This window comes from Podarcis muralis, chromosome 5 (assembly GCF_964188315.1).
Source record: "Podarcis muralis chromosome 5, rPodMur119.hap1.1, whole genome shotgun sequence".
NCBI classification, from domain to species: Eukaryota; Metazoa; Chordata; class Lepidosauria; order Squamata; family Lacertidae; genus Podarcis; species Podarcis muralis.
In genome coordinates this window covers 60,898,163-60,920,631 of record NC_135659.1, presented here as the reverse complement: position 1 = coordinate 60,920,631, position 22,469 = coordinate 60,898,163, and the positions used below count along the sequence as shown (strand labels likewise).

At 40.1% G+C, this 22,469-nt stretch overlaps 1 protein-coding gene across 4 annotated transcripts in view; it reads left to right on the top strand.

Annotated features, from left to right (window-relative positions):
- The window catches only part of DSTYK (dual serine/threonine and tyrosine protein kinase), a 37,633-nt gene that overhangs the window by 2,277 nt on the left and 12,887 nt on the right, over positions 1-22,469 (top strand). For 2 of the 4 annotated variants that reach the window (XM_028734309.2, XM_028734308.2), the window contains exons 2-4: positions 10,246-10,634; positions 20,557-21,220; positions 21,949-22,184. In XM_028734309.2, coding sequence (XP_028590142.2) covers positions 10,246-10,634; positions 20,557-21,220; positions 21,949-22,184 — 1,289 coding nt within the window. Of the gene's footprint in view, positions 1-10,245; positions 10,635-16,578; positions 16,616-20,556; positions 21,221-21,948; positions 22,185-22,469 lie in introns of those variants that run through there. The other 2 variants (XM_077929002.1, XM_077929001.1) reach the window with 2 other exon arrangements.

Here is a 22,469-nt window from a genome sequence, read left to right as displayed (position 1 = left end):
AAATCTGCACCTAGTTGAAATGTGATTCTTCTTACAGAGACATTGTTTTTAAATGTTTGTCAAAACAATCAGATGTTTTCCGCTTTCTGATTCTGCCCTACAGCTTTAACTTTCTAGGTATATTTCCCCACTCTTTCATTGGGAAGTTTTGTACAAAGTGCATTTCTAAAATATTAGATCAGAAGGAGTTGGCAGAAGCTTTAAGTTGCAATCCTGTTTACACTTGTGAGTAAACCAGCTGTTGATGTGCCAATTAAATAGGGTTGCAAAGAAATTAGACATTTTTGAGCTTTTTCTGAGGAAAATCAGCAAAGACGACACTGACATCGACTGTCCACCCAGTCCACTGACATTGATTTCCCCACCCAGACACTGGTTGAATACTACAGTATTCTGGATGTATCCAGATGTATGGCAACCCTTAAAAAAACTTGTTTCTTTTGTGTATGTCTTTGGATATTCTATAGTTGGCAGGTTTTGACTGATACTGATATAATACCTGAAATGTTTTATTTACAAATATATAGTAATGGAAATGTAGGTGTCTACTTATGGCTTGGTTCCTTCTGGCTTTGCAGTTGTTAAGAAGCATTAGGGCTGTTTTATACTTAAAATGCTGCTTCCGGATTTCTACCATGCTATGGTTTCTGGGCACCGGCAAGTATGCAGCAGAATAGCATGAATCAGAATTGCACTGTGATACATGATGGCAATTATTTCTGTTATTGAAACGCTTTTTTATTTTTGGAGAAACTGGAATCAAACTCTCAGATATATGCAAGTTCACACATCTAGTCCAGCCCCATGCAATGTAGGAACCACAGCTGAAGCATCCATGACAGATGGCCATCCAGCATCTGTTTAAAAACCTTCCTCTGATCCACTGTCTAACAGCTCTTACTGTCATGAGGTTCTTTCAGATGTTTAGCCAGAATCTCCTTTCTTGTAACTTGAAGCCATTGGTTCAGGTCTTACTCTCTGGAGCAGCAGAAAACAAGTTTGCGCCATCTTCCATATGACAGTCCTCTGGATATCTGAAGATGGCTGGTATATCACCCCTCAGCCTTTTCTTCTCTAGGCTAAACATATCCAACTCCCTCAACTGTTACTCATAAGTCTTGGTTTCCAGACATTTTATCTCCTTGGTTGCTCTCCTCTGCACACCAGAACTGGGCACAGTACTGGTCTGACAAAGACAGAAGAGTGACACTATTAGTTCCCTTGATCTGGACACTATACTTCTGTTGATGCAGTCTATAATAGCATCCCCCCCCCTTTTTTTTTTTACTCCTGCTGCATCGCACTGCTGACTCATGTTAAGCGTGTGGTCTACTAAGACCCCTAGATCCTTTTCACATGTACTACTGGCAAACCAGGTGTTCCCCATCTTATTTTTGTGCAGCTAGTTCTTCCTGCCTAAGTATAGAACTTTAAATTTGTCCCTATTGAACTTTAAGGTAATATAGAATCCTGATTCCATCTTCTGAGGTATTAGCTACCCCTCCTAGTCTGTTGTCGTCTGCATGTTTGCTTAGCATCCTATCTGTTCCTTCATCCAAGTTATTTATAAAGATGTTGAATAACACTGGACCCAGGACAGAACCCTGTGGCACCACACTTGTCACTTTTCTCCAGGATGATGAGAAACCATTGGTGAGCACTCTTTGGGTTCGGTCAGTCAATCAGCTACAAATTCACCTGAGAGTAACATCATCTAGCCCACAGTTTACCAGCTTCTCCTCACAAATATCACTTTGTCAAAAGCCTTAATGAAAGCAAGATATGCTCTATCCACAGTATTCCTCTGATACACCAAGCTTGTAACTCTATAAAAATAAGAAAAGAAATAAGACTTGTGCGGCATGACTTCTTTTTCAGAAACCGATGCTGGCTCTTAGTAATCACAGTATGCTTTTCTAAGTACTACTCAAAGAGTGGCTGTTTAATTTTTTGTTCTAATACCTTTCCTAGTATTGATGACCGCTTGGTACTTGCATGGGTCCTCTTCCTCCCACCTGCCTTTTTAAAGATGTAGAAAACATTTGCCTGCCTCCAATTGGCAAAAACGCCAGTACTGCAGTTAGCATACGTTCAGTGTTCTAATGAATGCATGAAACGGACAATATTCTGTGGAAAAATAAAGCACAAGAAAAAATCCTGCCTCATAAACTTCAGCGCTTTCTGAACAAAACAGGAACAAGGCATGGGCTGAAGACACTCCCCCCTTGCCATTTTGTGTTTTGAGATGGTGATTTATATAGGATATGGACAAACAGTACTTATCTGATTCTGTTGTAACCAGAGACCTTGTAAGATAATTGCTGTGGGATTTTTTTGGGGGGGTGTGGGGGAACACATAAGCCCAAAGGTTGTTTCTTTAGTGGATTGTCTGAACCAAGTTACAGAGGATGGCTTCATAGAATACATTTCTTCTTGCTTGACTTTGGTGAGAAAGCATATACATAACTCTGCATAAAAATTATGCACATGATTGGAAACTAAGTCATGTGTTCATGTTACAAGATAGGCAAATGATAGTTTCACACATTATTTACGTGGTACCAGTAAATCTTATCAGGGAGCTGTTCTTAAGGTATTTGATTTGGAAAACGAGGCGCAGCATTTGGGTGATTCATAACATGAAAAGGACCAGGTTTGCAATGTTTAATTATCAGTGTGATTAATCTTTAAACATAGCCTCAGAGTAAATGGTGGAGCAGATGAACAATGACTTGATTTGGGATACTTATAGAAACTGCTGCCATGTAGGATGCATAGATAAAAAATATGCAATGCAAAAATATGCAATGCAAAAATCTAGATGCTGGGTTTTAAAAGGAGTAAAATAATAATTTGCTTTCAGTTATTACAACTATTGGTTCTTGCTTTAGGAGGAAAGTACAAGAAGGCTTAGCTGGATTTTCACCAATCCAGGCTGGTCTCTATGGAGCTTTCATTGGGTTTTCAACAAAATAAACACTAATAACAAACAAACAGTACAGATCTCATGTTTAGTTATTTTTATAACTCATCTCAATGTATTATTATAAGGAAATGTCATACTCAGATGGCACTGATTTCTAAAAGAAACATAATCTTTGGTTAGAATGTAAATTTTGTTTTCTTACGTTTTCTCAAAATGCACTAAGGCCTCCTTCAGTGAGGTTCTACAAATGTAAATAGAGTAAAATCTTATCAGTTGGCTAAATCTAAATAATCAGCTAAAAAGCAATTACTTGCTTTATTGTCTTATAAATTTAACATTAAATCAAGATACATTCAGGCAATGCAATGCAAAAATCTAGATGCTGGGTTTTAAAAGGAGTAAAATAATAAAATTAAGTGAAGTTTCTAAAACAGAGATGCTTTGGGACGAAGGAAACCTCTGGGCAAGGATTCAAAATTAGAAAATTAAGCCCCAAACCAATAATAGTAATTGGGAGCTCTTGAAGCTCAAAACCAATTCTTTCATATGACATATGGATGGAGTTAGTGGTGCAAAGACTGCAAAGTCTGATAGTGGTATAGACTGCAAAGTCTATAGTTGTTGTTGTTGTTGTTTAGTCATGTCCGATTCTTCGTGACCCCATGGACCAGAGCACGCCAGGCACTCCTGTCCTCAAAAAAGTCTATACTATCAGACTGCAAAGTCTGATAGTGGTATAGGGAGTATACTATGACAATATCCTGGATTGTGAATTAGCATGCACATGCTCTGCTGTGTCTTGATTAACAAAGTCCCAAATGGTACAGAGCCTGTTCTCAAAATGCAGTCCTTTCTGTGGCTTTAAGCATTTTGTTTGTAAGCCACCTTATCCCAAAAGGTCAGGGCTGTTTGTAAGCCATCCTCTCTTAAGGTCAGTGTTGGCAACAAACAAACAAAATCCCATAACCACCAAATCTGATGTCTGCAGTGGCCTGTTGAATGCTTGCAGGGCTAGCCTACAGCTTTTGGCTCTATATACACCCCATTTCCCCCTATTGGACTTCTAATCTTGGCAAAGTTTAATGATCCACACCCTTGGTACAGTGAAATTCTATGGTGAAGAAAACAAGGTTGTGCCGAAAGTTCTTATTCAAGTGGAAACTTACGTAAGTGTTGTGAGTAGAAATAGTATGTGAAGTTGCAATATACTAATAGTAACATATTTCAATAATGCTTAAGTTTGAATATCACACTAGTGAAGGTTTTCTTTTCCCTGAATAAACTTATTCTCAGGAACTGAGCCTTAACCCTAGATGATGATTCCTGGGAGCTGAACTGTGAAACATTGCCCATGTAATGTGCAAACCTAATTGAGAACCCACACGTTTTCCTCTGGGATTTGTTGTGATTTTCTTTTACCCCTTTCAATTATCATGTAGAGTTCCCCCCGCCCACAAAAGCTCCCCCTAGCTTTCTTGAAAAGGTGTTTCAGTTTTTTGTTCTAAACTCTTTGCTGTCATCTCTTCTCAAGTTTGTAACCTTCCTCTGATTTCAACAGCTTTTCCCCATAGTCTTTGCATAATGAGGACAGGGACAGGACTTGAACCTTGCTATCCATGTTATCTAACAATCCATTGCTAGATGTGTGAACCATTAAGGCACCACCCCATTCTCTGCATATTTGGTTATACTTGTGCAAGTGTCTTAGTACTGGCCAAGTTGATTCTTGATGGATATATTGGTGAATCATTAAAGGGACCTGTGAAGTTGCACTGCTGAACTAGAGACACTTTATATGATCACATTTGACAAGCAATTGTAACGATGAAGAAATTTGCACCCTGGTTTTTTTCAGCAGTGGAGTACAAAACACACCACCCTTGTCTCAAAACAAGAAGCAGTTGCTATTGTTGGCCATCCTGAAAGAGGAAGCAACCTTACACCAGTCTTGACTCTGCCTTCCTTGAGACTTCTGTGTTGCACTCCTGTGGAGGTAGGGGTGGTCCGTGTCACCATTAAGAAAATGAGGTAGAAATAAGCCAATATATATATGTGGACTGTTTCTGGATAAAGTGACTTTTCTTTAAATTTTCAGAGTTGTTAACCTAGTTCAAAGTTTTCATATGAATTAGCCAGATGTTCAACTGAAAATCAATCACAGTCAGTCCATCATTTGAAAAGCAAGATTTTGGAGCCACCTTGCACCAAAATGGCAACTGTTTTGGTGACTGAAACATAGGTTTAAGGAGCCATTTGGCACCTGGCTTATATATCTGCGCTTCTAACACTGGTCAAGAGGAAGCAGTGGGTACCTGGCATTTTCTCTGACTCACTGTGGCCTTAGTGAGGCAGGGTCAGTTGTGCGCCTTGTGCTTGGGGCAGAAGTGATGCACATGTCCTAATTGGCACTGCATGACACAGTGGAGAGCAGCGTAGTACCTTAGGCTCAGTTGACTGTAAAATGGGGTGAAGCACCAAATACAGAGACATCTCTCCCCCACCCCCATTTGCTCAGTGGTGGTATGACTGCATGGTGGTATGAGAAACTGCAGCCACACTGATGTTTCTCCTGCAATCCCCTCAGCAGGGGCCACGGGACTAAAAGGCATAGCGATCGACCTCTACCTAAATGACCTCTTGGTCATGACAGCAATGGCTGTTTGGCTCAGGAAGCATTTGTATATGATCAGACATGCAAAGAGCCCCCTCAGACCCACACAGCACATTCAGCCTTTTGATAATCACCAAGATGTGGCAAGATAGTTTCCATCAAGGAAACAGGATACCCGATGCCTGGGTCGCACTCAGAGAGCGCAAGGCTCTTCTCCAAGTTTCTAGGTGGAGCTGGCTCACATTCAGGACCCATGATCCCACTTCATGGATCCATTTATCACTACATTAGATTTTAACTTCAGAAATATTCTAACTAGGCCCTTTCAGTGATGGCTTTTTCCTTATCAGATCTTATTTCTATCTTATGTGAATATGCTCTACTTGTTGTAACGTGATGTAAACTATTCCTCTGTGCTGCTCATATAGTTATTTTGAGATCAGTTACCTAGTTTCTTCTTGGGAAAAGCAGACCCTTTGCGCACTTCTGAAGTGCTGATCACATGTTTTCTCAACTGATGCAAAATGGTTCCTTCAACTAATCCTTTTAGTGTAGGAATTCTTGTTTGTTGACAGCTGGGCACAACAAAAAGTCATTTTCTTAACTGCTGAATTGAGGCTAGTTCTTCAGTTGAATAACTTGGGAGTTATTCAGCCTGTTAGTACGTTAGCAATGGATATGAAAATATTAATATAAGTTTTAATCACTATTCTCTGTCTGTGCTGTTGATCTTTAGCAGAGATGCCCACAGGATTTCCTGGGCCCAGAACATTGTATGTGGATTGCCTCCCCTACCCCCACCCCACAACCTGTTGTCAAGAACTGATGTTTTTGCACATGCATTTACTATTAAAATCTGTTTTAAAATAAATTACAGTTATAGGAATAGGGTAGATACTATTGCAAAGATGAAAGTGGGAGAGCAGGGAGGATAATACACATAACCTTGAGCTCTTGAGTGAGAAAGCAAGATAAATATATAATGTCACTCACAGCAGCACCACAGGACCCTTCCCCCCTGCCCCTGGCAACAGACTAACATGGCTACCCCTCTGGAAATGGATACTTAACAGGCAGTTAAAATATTCATGAAGGATATTAATTAGTGGCAGTCAACCATCTGTCTAGAGACTTATTCATTGGCAGCACCAGGACTATACATGCAGTCAACAAAAATATACTTGCTGTGTAGTCAGACTGGATTACATGTTGCAGCATAGAATGCAGCTTCTGTTTGCCCAGGCATTTTCAGCCAATATCCTTGAACCTATTCTGTGACCCTGAAGATAGAATTCTGACTAGGGTTGAGCTGGGCATTTGACTTGAGCAAACATTGGTCAAATAATGGTCCAGTATTTTATATTTTTATTATAAAAATATTCCAGTAGTCAGTGGTTGGATATGCATGTTGAGTGCAAAACCAAATTGTTTTACAATAATGATTAATGAGTGGAAGTACTACTTAAAAATTGTTGCAGGTAAGGTTTTTTATAAATATAAACAAGTCACTGAATAGTAGTTTGGCTTTATTCCTGGAAAGTTAGGGTCAGCCTACAGTTAATACACTTTTAAAAAGAGAGAGAGGGAGATAAAAAATAAAAAATAAACCAAGTAACTTGTACATCCAGAAGTCAATGTTAAGTAGGCAGCAGGCCAATTGTTCATTTCCTTTGCGTCACCTTCAACCGGTTTTTCACCTCCATCATCAAATTTCTCATCTTGTATATCTCTCTCATAGTAAAAAAAAAATCCAATTTTTTAAAGAAGTAAGCTTCTATCTACACAGTGGCATTCTGAACTTGATCTAGCACTTGCGGTATCCTTCAACAGGTGACTAAGCAATCAACTGGCAATATTTGTCTGATCAATTGGCTAGTGTACCCATCCTAGACTGGGGAAAAGGTAAATGAAGCTATGACCTGTCTAGAAGAAAAAGTTCACATACCAGCTGAATATTCACAGGGTCTAAAGCTATATGTACCTTACTTCATCTTCATTTTTAATGTTGATTTTTCAGGTTTTGCAGAAAACAATCTTGCCTTGCTGAGGGTGTGACTGGGGGCCCTGTTGTCTTAAATGATTTTCAGCAGGGCTCTTTCTGCCACTAAACAATTTTTTCTACTGTACTTCTCTTCCCTTGCATACAAGACACTACTGTGAAGCAGTTTGGCAGTTGACTTGGAACAGAATCGCTCTATGTTGGCTGGGTGGAATAAAACACACAAGCTGTTCTCTTTTTCTGTTCTTCATAATTTTTGTACCAAATACCTTTTGGAAAATGTTATGCTTAGGTCAAGAATGTAGTGCAGCATGAGTGAAACCCCCTTTTAAAGGCACTGAACATAAAGTTGCTTTTAATATGGACACCTTTACTGAACCTGTGACAGTAGCCCTGCTGGCTACTTGAAACGAGGACAGGAGATGGGGATGACAGATTTTCCTGTTTTCCCTCCTAGCTTTTCTCCCCATACCTACCTGCCCACCCACCTGCCGTGACTGAAATGAGAGGGAATTAACCATGCTATCTCCAGGGCTGGTATAGTTTGGGGACCTGTTGGGGGGAGCATACTGGAGTAATAATGGGCCTTAGGATCCCGAAGACCCATGGACTGCTGATAGTTCATCAACTGCAGTGGAGCTTTCTTTGTCTACATCAGGGAACTCCAGAGATAGAGTTCTGCAGGCTACTATGGCTGCTCAGCCACTCCCTGGGAGCATAGGGTTGCTTCTTAAATTTAAATATTGAAAACACTTTTATCCCATTCTTCAGCTAAAAATACTTCCAGAGCAGCTTTATCAGTTCTAATGGTAAGACTGACCTTGCCCTTAAACTTAGTCTTAAAGGGCTAAGTAAAAGGGATTAGGAGGGAGAGAGAAAGGAAAAAGCACATTGGGCACTATTTATTAGTCAAATCAGGCATGGGGAACCTTTGATGCCACTAGGTGCTGCCCTAGCAAACATGCCCAGTGGCCGAGGATTATGAGAGTTATAGTTAAGCAATATTCAGAAAGCCCAAGGTTTCCCACACCTGAGTTAAGTGGTCAACAAATAATAGTAGTAAAATATGAGAACTTCAAGATTTCTAAAAGGAGCTGTGCTTAAAGGTGTAAGGCTCCAGTCATAAATACCCTTTAAGATGGAAATAAGAGACCACTGGATTTTTAAAATTCTTTTTGGCATCTTTGAGGAGTATACATAGTACAATGAGACAGTGATATACAAAGGTGAGCTGTTCGTGTTGGACAAGTAAACACTGGAATTCATAGGCACCTACTTGTGTGTCACAAATGGAGATAAGGTCTAGGCAGGTTTTCAGTGATATCTTATTCTACAGTTTTCTGATTATTATAAGGCAGACCACTTGGGTTATTATGGGTAAAAAAAAGGTAAAGGACCCCTGACAGTCAGGTCCGGTCGTGAATGACTCTTGTGTTACGGCGCTCATCTCGCTTTATTGGCTGAGGGGGAGCCGGTGTTCGTCCGCAGACAGTTTTCCGGGTCATGTGGCCAGCATGACTAAGACGCTTCTGGCGAAACCAGAGCAGCGCACGGAAACGCCACTTACCTTCCCTCTGTGCTTTTGAACTGCTAGGTTGGCAGGAGCTGGGACCAAGCAACGGGAGCTCACCCCGTCGCGGGGATTCAAACCGCCGACCTTCTAATTGGCAAGCCCTAGGCTCAGTGCTTTTTTTTTTTTTTTAAATAAAATTTTTATTGCGTTTCTTTCCATAGTTTTGTACATTGCAAACACATACAATAGATACAAGAAACATTTTTTCTTTTTTAGCAATACAAAAAGCACAGAAAAAAAGAAAGAAAAAGAAAGAATTAGATACATTTGGACTTCCCCACCCCTTCCGGATCTGCGTTCTTTAAATTAACCATGTCAGCAATTTTTTACCTTATTTCATACTTCACTGTAACTTTCAATTTTTGAAAGTTACAGTGCTTTAGACTACAGAGCCACCCGCGTATGTAGTACTTACTTTAAAAAGCCACCTGTATATATGTAATACAAGTAGAAAACCAAATCACCAACTTACAATTTACCCTAGTGTTTATACAAAGAACACAAAAGACATCCTCACCCCATGCAGTGATATTGCATATTCAACAATATATGAAAGAAAAAGTGCAGATATACATTATCTTGAACATTATATTTCTAATAATCAAGGAAATCATTTCCCCCAAATTATATGTTCCTCCTTTCATCTTTCCATCTTTCTTTAGTAAGTTGAGACATACCAGACCATTGATCATATCTTCCTGACCTTGCACAATAGCCATCATTTTTCATTTAAACCTTGGGCTGATAACTTCATCTCGTAGTACTGCATTGATATGGGATGTATGTGGAATAGATACTTGCGGAACTTCTTCCTGCCATGTTGCAAATTAAAGGCTTCTGATTCTTGGTGAGAAACTGCATTGCTTCTTCTGTTCCTGCTGCCTAAAATGTCATCTGGGCTGGGAATGTGGGAAGAAGGTAAACTTGGATCCTGGAATGAGTGACCATTGCCCCATATTCAGTCCTCTTTGTGATACCCTCAGTCTTAGCTGCCCACTCATGTGCAAAAATATTTTTTTCAAGTCAGAGTTTGGAATGTCTCATTCTGTACTGACATAGAGCTATAGAATCCTTTTGAAGTTCCATAGGTCACTTCATAATATAATTGCTAATAAATTCTTTTTTGCCTTTTTTAGGGCAGCTGAGCTCTATTGCCTTTCCCCGGCGTGAAGAGGAGTATCTCCAGCTGACAGTAAGCTGTCACCCATGCCTTTTAATCTTTGGTCAGAACTGCAATGCCAAATGTCAGTTAGTCAACATGCTTTTGGGTGAGAGACTGCTACCGACCTCCAAAGTTAGCAGTGAGGAGAACTGTAAGAGGCGTCGAATTCGCTTCACACATGGAAGACAAACACGGATTAGTTTGGCTCTTCCAGGACAGTATGAATTGGTTCACAACTTGGCAGCTCATCAAGGCAGATGGGAAACGATACCAGAAGAGGACTTAGAAATCCACTGCGATAATGAAGATCTTGCACACCAGATTGCAGAGCTGGAGGTTACACTGAATCACACTTTATTACAGGTACTGACGAGATCCAGTGTGTATGTACTTGCCCTGCCCTGTATAAACTTAATGAGAAAGGGAGCGTTGGCATGAAGCATTTTAATGAATATTTTGCACCTACGTTTAGTTGAGTAAATTCTACATAAAAACTAGAGGAGTCCTAGAACTAGAACAGAGTTTGTCTGCATTCCTAAAGACTTCTGAGGGCGGATACCACATGTTCTGCCTCAACCCAGTGGTTCTTGTTTGAAGTCTGACTGCTGCTGTGGAAGATTGAGGGGCGGAGGGTGCAGTTTGCAGCAGTGAAGCTTTAACTCTTCCCCTGACTGCTGGTTTTGCCCATACTCATTTGCTTTTCCTGCAGCCCAGGTGCCGGACCTGTGATTGTATAAACTTGCTTAGATTTCTGCAAGGTATCTGAGGGTGTAGACAGACATAGTAATAAAGCACAGTGCTTACAGTGGCACCTTGGGCCGTGTGTTGAACCCAGCTTCCTCCTGGCTTTGAATCTGAAATGACAGTCATATGTACCTGTGAAATAAGTGCTGATGGTTTATGCTCCTCTGTCCTCCATCTAGGAGTGGGGGGGGGGCGCTCTATTATGCAAAACCAGAGATTGTGGGAGGATTCTTGGTAGCATAGGGCCAACCCATACACAGGCAGATACCCTAAAGAAGGGGCAGACATGCCTAAATAGTTACCCTTGTCTTCACCCAAAATTTTTCTTGAATTGCTGTAATTAGCATTAAGGAGTCCTTCTAAAACGGGTCAGCAACCTAAGGTCCATGGGCTGGAAGCGGCCAGTGGAGGTTGTTTGAACGACCCACGAGCTGCCCCCGAACTGAGCTGCCCGCTCGCACACTGCGGTAAACCAGCGCAGCGCTGGGACTCGCTTCCACAGCACTGGAAATCGCATCTGTGCACATGATCCAGCCCACGGAGGTATCTTCGCGGGACCGATCCAGCAAGATAAACATTGCCAACCCCTGTTCTAAAACTAAATAGAATGGATACTATGTTCTTTTCTCTCCATCCCTTCACTTCAAAGTCGAAACACTTAACTAGTGCATTCTGTAGCTCAGGGCAAGTGTAGGGGAGGTAATGTTTGAAAGGGTTCCTTTTACTTGGGATTCTTGCCTCCCGTGTGAGTCATGTTCACGATACCACTACCCCTCGAGGGTTTGCCAGCCTGTCTGTTCCTGAGTATAACTTTGTTCTGAATGTTTGTGAATGTGTGCTCCGAGTGTTGAATTTGGTTTTGTGTACTTCAACTGAATATGTCTGTCTTGCTCTTTTTTTTTTTTAATAGGTCAGCTAACACAGGGTAGCTCAAATATCTCTCATAAACTTTTCAAACCAGTGACAAAGATTTCTTTGTTAGGCTCCAGATATATCTAGGACAAATCAGATGAAAACAGCCACTCGGATTAATTTGTAAGGAGTGGCACAGGACTGTTTCCTCTGTTCTGTGTAGGAGAGCCACTGTGAAAAACTCCTTCTTACAAATGGAATTTTTAAACAGGGAAAGTTAACATTTACATCTTATATGTGAAAACTGCATATCTAATTACAGGGAGGGATCTTCCTATTTTGTAATTTGCAAGCTTCAATGAGTGGTAACAAGTAAATACTTCCACCATAGGGAGAGGCATGATATAAATTTTTAAAACGGACATAATCCACATTTTTAAAAAGTCAATTGAAAAAGGCATTGGGGCTTTTGCAAATCCATGATTGCTTTAAAAGCATGGAAATTGTGTGCCAGTAAATAAGTTGTACATTCTAACACATTGTGCTGCCTCCCACCTTAGGCTTCATAGCTCCCACAGCTTGCTTGGATCCTTTAGCACCAATCCTTCTTCTGCTGTAGTTTGAGGGCAGCACTGGTGCCATGTTCATGTTTAAAAGTTTGGATAAATGTTGAAATTAAGGAGTTTCTAGTGAAATGAATTGCTTTAAAACTAATGACAGTTTTGAAATAAACCCTATTGTCTTACTATGTGGAATAATGGCACCAGGCAAAATAAGTAGAAAGGCTATAGGAAATGGGTTCCATTTCTACTGTAGTATTTAATGGCTGCCAATAAGAAACACATCTGCACAGTAATCTAAATGCTAATTCACTTTGTTAGGAGCTCTAGAAAGGAAAGGCAGTCTAGATGGAATTATACACAGCCATCCCCTCTGTGTGACACAGGAAGTTAAAATCCATACCCGGTGGACTAACTGCAGGTTCCAAAATTAAATTTGCACACCATACAATTGCAGTAATTATGTCAGGCAGGCCAGACTAATCAAGAAGCAAGAATTAACCAGTTGGAATAAGATTTGAGCACTATCCCAGACTCCACTTTACGATATAAGTGGCACCTTTATGTAAGCCTTCAAATCTTAACGAACTGAAAAATGGACCTTTGTAAACAAACGCCTCATTCATCAGATGCAAAAAGATGGCTGACGGTTTGTCAGGCAGGTTCTCTTGCATTGATAAGAAGAGGGTTTGATAGTAAAAGATTCTGTTTGTTGTGTGGCGTACATAGCCTATCTTTCACAGTGTATTCTTTAATCAAATGTGATCTGATAGAAAGTGGACAGAAGATGGAAATATTATTTTTAACGGGGCTGGCACCTACAAAGTTATTCATAAATAGAAATACGGTAATACTAACGTTCCTTTATCCACTTGTGCAATTAGTTTTACACATTTTATTGACCACCATGAGCCAACATTTTGAGTCTGAATTAAGTATTGAAATTTAGTGTGGCCTTAGAATATACTGAAAAATGTTTTGGAGAGTGACGGTTAAGTTTTATATAAAAGATAAAATAATTTAAACCTGAACATAAGTTGAACCCAATCATAACAATGTTGTATCTCCTCTGAAAATATCAATATATTCTATGCATATTTATTGAGAACTGTGTTAGACCTTATTCATAGAGAGATTCGCAGTGTGCAGGAGGCATCTAGCTAGGTAAAGGAAATGAACAACTTAAATTTCAGTCTTGGTCTTCAGGATAATAATGCATGTTGTAAAATTAATAGAATTTATTGTCGAATTCTGTAATTTCAAATCTGGTTTGAAGAGCAACAACTATTATATGCCACCAGTACCAAACATATTAGAATTAAGAAAATAAAACAACACAACAGCAATCCCTTAAAATTATCGGACTCTTAAATCCATTATCAGTGAAAGAACTTATAAAAGAGTTATTGTGTCAGGATTCTCTCACATCTGTAGGAATTCTGTGGCTCCAGCCCTTCCTTCATTTCAGTTAATACTGCTGCATGTGGGGCATCTAACTTTACCAATAGTATATAGTAAGTTCCATTTAGGGAGGGGAGCCCAAATAAGAAAGTTAGCAAAAAAATTAAAAGGTTTAAAAGGTACTACAAGAGAATCCAGTATTTTCAAAGGAGGTGATTTTGCAGGACCAGTCCATAGTTAAAACATCCCAAGTTTTGTTGGACTGCTAGTCTGTTGACTTCATTTTTATCCTAATTTTTATATTGCCACGTTACAGTTTTGTATTTAACGATCATACTGCTATGATCTAAGAGGCATCATTCTTTTTAATGCTATATTTAGTAGCACTGTCCCTATCAGTTTGGTAGAGGAATGGGACAGCCCACATTACTGTACAGTAGTGATTACTGAATGCCTCTGATGCCCCTGGTATGCAGACATACTAGTTTATAAATTGAGGGTTGAAACTAAAATTGCTGAAGGACTGAGGTATGTTCAGTGGCCTCTAGGAACCAGGAGATACTGAGAGTAATTGTGTGTAGTTGGAGTAGGAGGTAAGAAGAATTTAGGGGAGAAGTGGATTGGCCTGCTCAAGCCCCTAACAACAACTTGTGTCCTGGAGGTGTAGATTCTGGAGGGGAATCAATAAAGCACTTGAGCAGTAGGGAAAAGTTTCATTAGGGTGAGAGAGACAAAGGGTGTCCTCTTTAGTTTGTCTCTCGTCTCTCTGTTCCCCCAGTCCAGGTTTTCTGGAATCCTGTTAGGAGATGAGGATACGAAACAGCTTTTTGTTGCACATCCCACTCATATTTCTGTATTTAAGAATTACCCGTATTTTTTGCTCTATAAGACTCACTTTTTCCCTCCTAAAAAGTAAGGGGAAATGAGTGTACATCTTATGGAGCGAATGCAGGCTGCGCAGCTATCCCAGATGCCAGAACAGCAAGAGGGATTGCTGTTTTCACTGCTCAGCGATCCCTCTTGCTGTTCTGGATTCTGAGATTCAGAATATTTTTTTGTTCTTGTTTTCCTCCTCCAAAAACTAGGTGCGTCTTGTGGTCTGGTGTGTCTTATAGAGCGAAAAATACGGTATTTTCCCACTGATATAAGCACCTCTGTTATAAACTTAAGCTTTTGTTTCTCTTCAGATTAACTAGTTGGCATCCAAGTCTTTTCAGAACTTATGTCAGTTTCATAGTACAGTCTCTGAATTTTCATTCTTCTTCTATCTTTTTATTCAGCGAGCTGCTCCCAGTTGTTTTAGAATGGTTTTTCCCTTATCTGTGTAAAAGAAAGTTACCTCCCTGTCTGCATCTAGTGTTGCACATATCTCATTTCAGCAGCTACTTCTGTTTTAACTATTAAGTCCAAGACCACCATCCTGTCTGGGTGCACAAAAACGTTATCCACAATTGGGAATATTTTACATTCATAGGAAATGCTGCATTCTGTATCTCATTATTGTAACACATTTTAAAAAAACATTTGGTTAATTAGCCATTCCTGCCATATGTGAATGTCTGCTCTTCTTTTGGAGCCACTCAAGTATTTTCTGAAGGGCTTCCTTTTTCATTTTTACCATTTATCACATATAAACCGTCTTGAGATTCTTCTCCTTAAAACCTTTTGATGAGTGTATGCCGATCTAGCAGGATAAGCCCATAGTTTGAAGCAGTTTCTTCATCAGTGATTCAGATGTAGGTGTGCATCCCTGTCTAGGACCATTTGTTATGTGTGACTGTTGCGGGCAAATAATCTGTAGATTAGAGGCAATATGTATTAAAGCCCCTATCTGTATATTCCTGTTGCCTTTTTAAAGCTTCAAATTTGTTGCTGGTTTCATCTGTCTTTGTTCAACCTTATTTTTAAAAGTCTTGACAACACTAGGTAGGCCTTTTTCAATCCTTCCAGCAAGCAAGCCTTCACATTTTGTTCACTTTCTGGTCCATTTACAGATTCTGACACCTTTCCAGCAAGAAAATATTATTAGAGAAAAGGAAATTGTGGTTATTCTACTTGCAAATAGCACTAAAAGCTATTTTGATGTTTTGAAAATATATTTAATAATAGTGCATTCTTTTTCCATTAGGTATAATTTCAAAGACCTGCGTTTCTTTGGAATAAATTACAGAATAATATATAAAATGGGATATCTCAGGATGGGAGATTCCTTAACTTCTAGTTAACTGATTTTTGACCATTAGCTCCCTGCTAACTTTGTTACGCCTGATTTTCTTAATAGAAAATAAGCCAAGGGCATACTTAAGACCAGGCCTGTGCAGAGTGGGGGGCAGCCAGCTTCACTTGCCCTGGGCCTCAGAGGCCTAAGTCGGCCACAGACTGGCTGCTTTTTTGTTTGCGTTCATAGCTTTATTCTAACAAAACTCCTGTCCTGGGCCTCAGACAAGCTCTGCGTGGGCTTGCTTAAGACCCAATATAATTATGCAACATTTAGCTTCTAATACATTATATTTGTGGGGTTTCATTATGTAATTCACATAAATTCAACCAAGGAATCATTGATGTGTCCTTCTGTGTAAGAAAATGTGATGCTCTCGGATAGCCCTTCATTGCCCTGCTTTTCCTCCAAGCTAGTTCTGACCTGCCATCCACTAAGCTTTTAGTTTCTGATCCCATCCACCCTGGGACAGGAAAAAAAAAGCTCCTCTGAAGCCTGATGTTCTATGTTCTTCTCCAGAACCTTTTCAGGATATCTGCAAAGAACTGGAATGGATCATTGCTCCTATGGTGAGTTGGGACACCCCCTTGTACTTCAGCTGGCCAGATCTGTTTCTTACTCCTTAAGAATGCAGGACCCAATTAATAGAAAGTTTTGACTCAAAGGAAAGCTTAGAAAGCTTACATGGAATAAGGAGAATAAGTAAATTACAAGAGAAAATTGAATGAGAGCAAGCACACTGCACTTTCTGTGTTCTCTTCTAATGGCCTTTGCTGTGTGCTGCTTCAAGATGCAAAAGCCAAGCCTCAACCCCAGGCACTTTTTGTTTTGCTATGGGCTGAGTCTTGTGCCTTCTCCTGTCCATGTTAGTCGCACAGCATACATTTCTACTGTTTCAGAATAGCCCTGTCTTCCTCTCTCTTCTGCCTCATTTCAGCACTCAGCAAAGTGAAACCAGCTGAGTACAGTGATACCTCGGGTTAAGTACTTCATTCGTTCTGGAGGTCCGTTCTTAACCTGAAACTGTTCTTAACCTGAAGACCACTTTAGCTAATGGGGCCTCCCACTTCCACCGTGCCACCGCCACGCGATTTCTGTTCTCATCCTGAAGCAAAGTTCTTAACCCGAGGTACTATTCTGGGTTAGCGGAGTCTGTAACCTGAAGCATCTGTAACCTGAAGCATATGTAACCCAAGGTACCACTGTATCAGCTTGGTCTCTGGACATCCATGCATACATTGGATTCTCTTGGAAGAGGAAGGAACTAGTTTTACCCAGTCAATAGAAATGTGAATCTTCCTTGCCTATTATGAGTTGTGGACTGACCAGTCAACTATTGGGAGACAGACTATCCAGCTGCTGTTTCTAAATATGTATACATGTGCACAAAGATGTGTGAGAGATTCATGCATGCAGGAAGAATGTCATGGGCATAGAATCATGAAGTAAGGGTGACCTATCTAGAGTAAGATGAAATGATTGAAACATTGTGCTAAGGAAATTACGTTTGGCAGGCATCAAGACCAAAATGTAATGACGGACTTTTGAACATTTTGCTTTAAAGAGAATTAGACTACCAGGATTGCATGTTTTATCTTCAAGTCTGCCAAAGGTTTTGGCTCTGAATTAAAGCTCAAGATGATTAATATTATTATTTTTAACAATTTGGGGGCATTTGACTCAACAGCTACCTTCTGTATGCCCTCTAAACCTGTTCTAGGGGTTTCTCCAACCCTGCAGAATGGATTTGCTCAGCGGGGAACATGCAGGAAGGGGAAAGAGAAGTTCCATTGAGCAAGGAGAAATTTGTTCACTTACAGAATGAGCTAATTGAGTGCTGCTCTATAGACATTGTGTTTAAATATAAATCTGCTTGATTAATCAGGCATCTTTGATTCAGTCTCTGATTATTTTTTAATCTATTAAGCGTTGTAGCCCTAGAGATGATTATTTTCCTCTGAAGCCACTGCCGCTTGCCTAAACATTGAAGTTTTTTTAAAAAAAGTTCACTTAATGTACGTACTGAATTTGATACCTCGAAATCATGTTTAAATGTGATTATTGACGTACTTCCCTTCAGTGAAATGAAGAGAATCAAAGGGGTCAGTTGCAAAAATGAGCTTCCAGCTTGGTGGGTTTATTGTTAAAGGTGAACCTTCTTGCATAACATCTCTGCTGCCTTCTGTGAGGAGCTGCAGACACTAGAAGGAAATCACAGATAAAGGCTATCTAGCAGAAAAATACCCAGCAGCAAGGCATTAACTGTTGCCTAAGCAAGATTAGTTGTTCTTATTAGCTGAGACATAACTTTTCTAACTTTTCCCTCCTTTATGTCTCCTAGAGACAGCATTGGTTTCCTCCTTTGTTTACTGCCATCAGCGTGAGTCATCTCGCATGCTGAATGTTGATTTGCACATCCAATTTTACTCTTTAACTTGCACTCTTGTCTGACCACATCAGTTTTTGCGTTTCCATGCTTGGGAGTCCCATGACAGTCATAACAGGCAAACCAATGTTAAATGTTTGTTTTGGGAGTAATAGAAAGGGAATTTGGGAGGATCTAGCGATACATGGAATAGCTGAAACTTGCTAGGATTTTTTAATAAATTAAGCCTAGTAGTGAATTAGTAGTGGCTTTATAACTTTTATCATAATTCCTCTGTCAGCTGTTGACAGATCTTGCTCATGCCTTGGCTACAGCTTTGGCGGTTTTCTGTGGGAATCTAAACGTTTCCTGTTTAATTGATATTGAAAAGATTAATGTGCCAGATCTCATGAGTGCTTAAAACAACTTTCCCTCTAAGATGCCTCTTGATTTTCCTTATGCCTTTACCAATTCATCTGCCTAGTTAAGTTTCCATAATGGTAATTTAAGGCTGCAAGGCTGGCCTAAGAAGTGATGATGATATTTGAAGCAGCAGTTCCCTCAGAAGGACATTTAGGGCACAAGGATGTCAGTTTTGTACAAATGTGTACTTATGGATACTTGGCCATAACTGACATAATTTGTGTATAACTCATAGCATAGATCTTATTTTTAACATATTTATTATTGCTTGGCTCTCTATCCAGAATATCCAACGTACTTCAAATTAGATGCTGTGACAAGTTAGAAAAATACCTATCATGCTCCTGCTTTCTTCTGGGAAGCATATTGGAGGTGCTGAGTGTGGCTAGGATTGTGTATAATGAATTGCTGTGTCTGATGTAAAATAATACTGTATATCTAAAGCTCAAGCAGATATTAACTGACTCAGGAAGGGTATCTCAGAAGCTATTACAGCATTTAACTGTTCATGTACTTATAAAAAATATCTGGACCAAAGGAGCACAAGGCAATTTACAGAATATCAAATGCATGGTGTAAAGAGCTTAATTGAATGGGAGTCATCGGAGGGGATTTCAAAAGCTATGGACTTGGCAAGTGCTTGAATTCAAGGAGGGGCTAAGGCCTAATTCTCACTTAAATATCTCTTAATTTTTCTCTTGGCTTTACCACATCATCTGCCTAGTTAAATTTCCATAACCATAAACCTATGTCTCAGTTGTACCGGTTCAGAATGCACATGACTGCTTAGACTGATGCTTCTCTGTACAGAAACTTCCCTCTGTTTAGAAAAGTAGATGTTTGGGAGAATGTGTTGCAGAAAAGCCTTCCATTATGAGCCTGTATCCTGCAGTCTGAAGTGGTGTAGAGTTGTAGAAAATATGCAGGTTTATGGCCTCATTAAAATCTAGGCCTAACTATCTGGCACACTGAGAGTATAAAACACTGATCAGTTGCTTTGGGCAGTAGTTCCCGATTGGCTAAGTAGTGTGGACCCCGTTTTTTAAAAGCCAAGCCATGGACCCTCCTACTTTTGAAAGTTTTGATATCTATGTGATAGTTTTTGTTATGTGAATGGTGCCACAGACCACCTGGGTAGGTTATGCCGACTCCCAGGGGTCCAGGGACCATCAGTTGGGAACCACGGTTCTAGAGGAATTAGGTCACATTCTTGTTGCTGGTTTCCTGTTTGCTCTGTGTACATTGCCAGGGGGTGGGTGGGGGTGGAGTGGTATTTCCTACTGTACTGTGCTTAGACTTGCTTAAAAAACAAAAGATAAAACCCATAGGAATGAAAAAAGGGCCTTTTGCACATAGGGTTTTAAAAATTGCCCCCAAACAGTCTTACTGACCCAAGTGCCCTCCAACTGTTTTTGGATTATGTAATTTACCGTGCCCGATAATTGGCCATGAGATCTGGGAGTCCAAAACATATTGAGGGCACTAGATTTGGGAAAGGCAGCCCTGAAAACATTATTTTTTCTTCTCATTTAGAAGCATTTTCTGAATTTCTTCATTAAAAACAAAAGGAAATACGTAAGTGCTTTGCATCTTTCTCCAATTCCACTTGAATGCAGGTAGGGGAGGTTTCTTGTTGTAGATGAAGAATGGGTGGAGTGTCAGCTGCAAAGCTCGGCTGCTACAGCCTTAATGTTAAAATTCTATTGCTTTTGCTGCCCATAGGAAGTGGACATTGTGGTAGCTCCGTGTCGGGGATTCCAGTCAGCCGAAGCCACTTTGGGAGAATACGTGAACCATTTCCTTCCAGTCATTACGTTTGCTATCGGTGAGGCAGAACTCTCCACGCTGGATGTGAATGAACTGCAGGAGATTAAAGAGAAATTCTCTCTGCCCGTCTTCTTTTTCAAAGTGCCAAATTTGGGTGCTGAACTGATATCCCCTCAGAATGCGGAGAATGAAAAGTCGTCCCTTTACCGGCAGCTGCTGGATTTAGGCTACCTTAGTACGAACCATTGCAGCTGTGGAGCTCCCAGCTCTGATGCCAAAGCCCAGAGCATGCTGGTGGAACAATCGGATAAGATCCGTCTTCTTAGCACTTTCTCCAGGCAGGTGCTGCAGCAGCGCTTGGTGGATGCAGCGACCGTCTTGAACCTAGTGCACTGCCGTTGCCTGGACATTTTCATCAACCAGGCCTTTGATATGCAACGAGACCTTCAGATCACTCCAAAGCGTCTAGAGTACACACGGAAAAAAGAGAACGAGCTGTATGAATCTCTGATGCTCATAGCTAACCGCAAACAAGAGGAGATGAAGGACATGATCATTGAGACTCTCAATAACATGAAAGAAGAACTGCTGGAAGATGCTGCTAATATGGAATTCAAAGGTAATTTCCGGAAAAACCAAAAGCCTTAAAAATGTTGTTGGACTCCAACTCCTATCAGTATCAGTCAGCATGGCCAGTGGTCAGAGATGATGAGGGGTTTAGTCCAACAAGAACTGGAGGCTGTGGGTCAGCTACCTCTGTTTTCAACTTCTTTCACCTGCTGCGTGCATGCACTTCAACTCTGAGCAAGCCGTTGTATAGTGAAATTCTTCATCAGATTTCCCCCCCCCCCATAATCTGTAAAGAATGTCAGCATAGCGTGTCGTAATGTGTTTAGCTAAAATGTCAAACTTTGCAGATATTTGTATCCAAGTGAACAAGATTTGATTGTCTTAAAAGCTTGTAAACATCTCTTGGATGAAGTTTTATAACTGTAATCAAAAGTGTGACCCAACCTGGGTATAAACACTTAAAACAGCACAATTTTATATATTTCTACTCAGTGGTGAATCCTGTTGCAGTCAATGGGGCTTACTCCCAGGTACATGGTATAAGATTACATCTTGTCACAGTGAACTAAATTGGAAAGATTAAAGCCAATTGACATCAAAGGATCAAAGTGATTAATTTATTGCAATGTTTCAGAACCAATCCAGTCCAGCTAGTGAGGCTTTCATTGCCCTTTAGTCATTAAATTTACTTTACACTAGTTCTGGGTGGCTGCTAATATGCTGGAATTGTGAAATTATGCTTCTTTTCAATCTTGGATTTCCTTTTGTTCCCTCTAGATATTATAGTTCCTGAAAACGGAGAGCCTATTAGTTCCAGAGATGTTAAATGTTGCATTAAGCAAATCCAAGAACTGATAATATCACGGTTAAACCAAGCAGTTGCCAACAAGTTGATAAATTCTGTGGACTATCTGCGGGAGAGCTTTGTGGGAACTCTGGAAAGATGTCTGAAGAGTCTGGAGAAATCTCAGCAAGATGTTACAGTACATATCACAAGCAACTATCTAAAGCAGGTAAAAGTAATACAAAATTGCTGACCTGGTATTGCAGATCAGTTTCTAGAATGTTAGCTGTAGCCTGTAATCAGTGGTGACAAAGTGAATTGGTAACATAATTTGATATCTTTTGTGTTATGGCGCCAAACAGATTTTTGCTTTAAGTTGTAATTTAAGGAAAGAATTTGAGCTCATTGCAATTCTTCCAGATTACAAATGAAGACACTTGCTTTTAAGGTCTTATATTTGTTTGCTTAATCTACCGAATAAGCAATTCCTTCAGTTTTCAGTGGCTTATTTAAT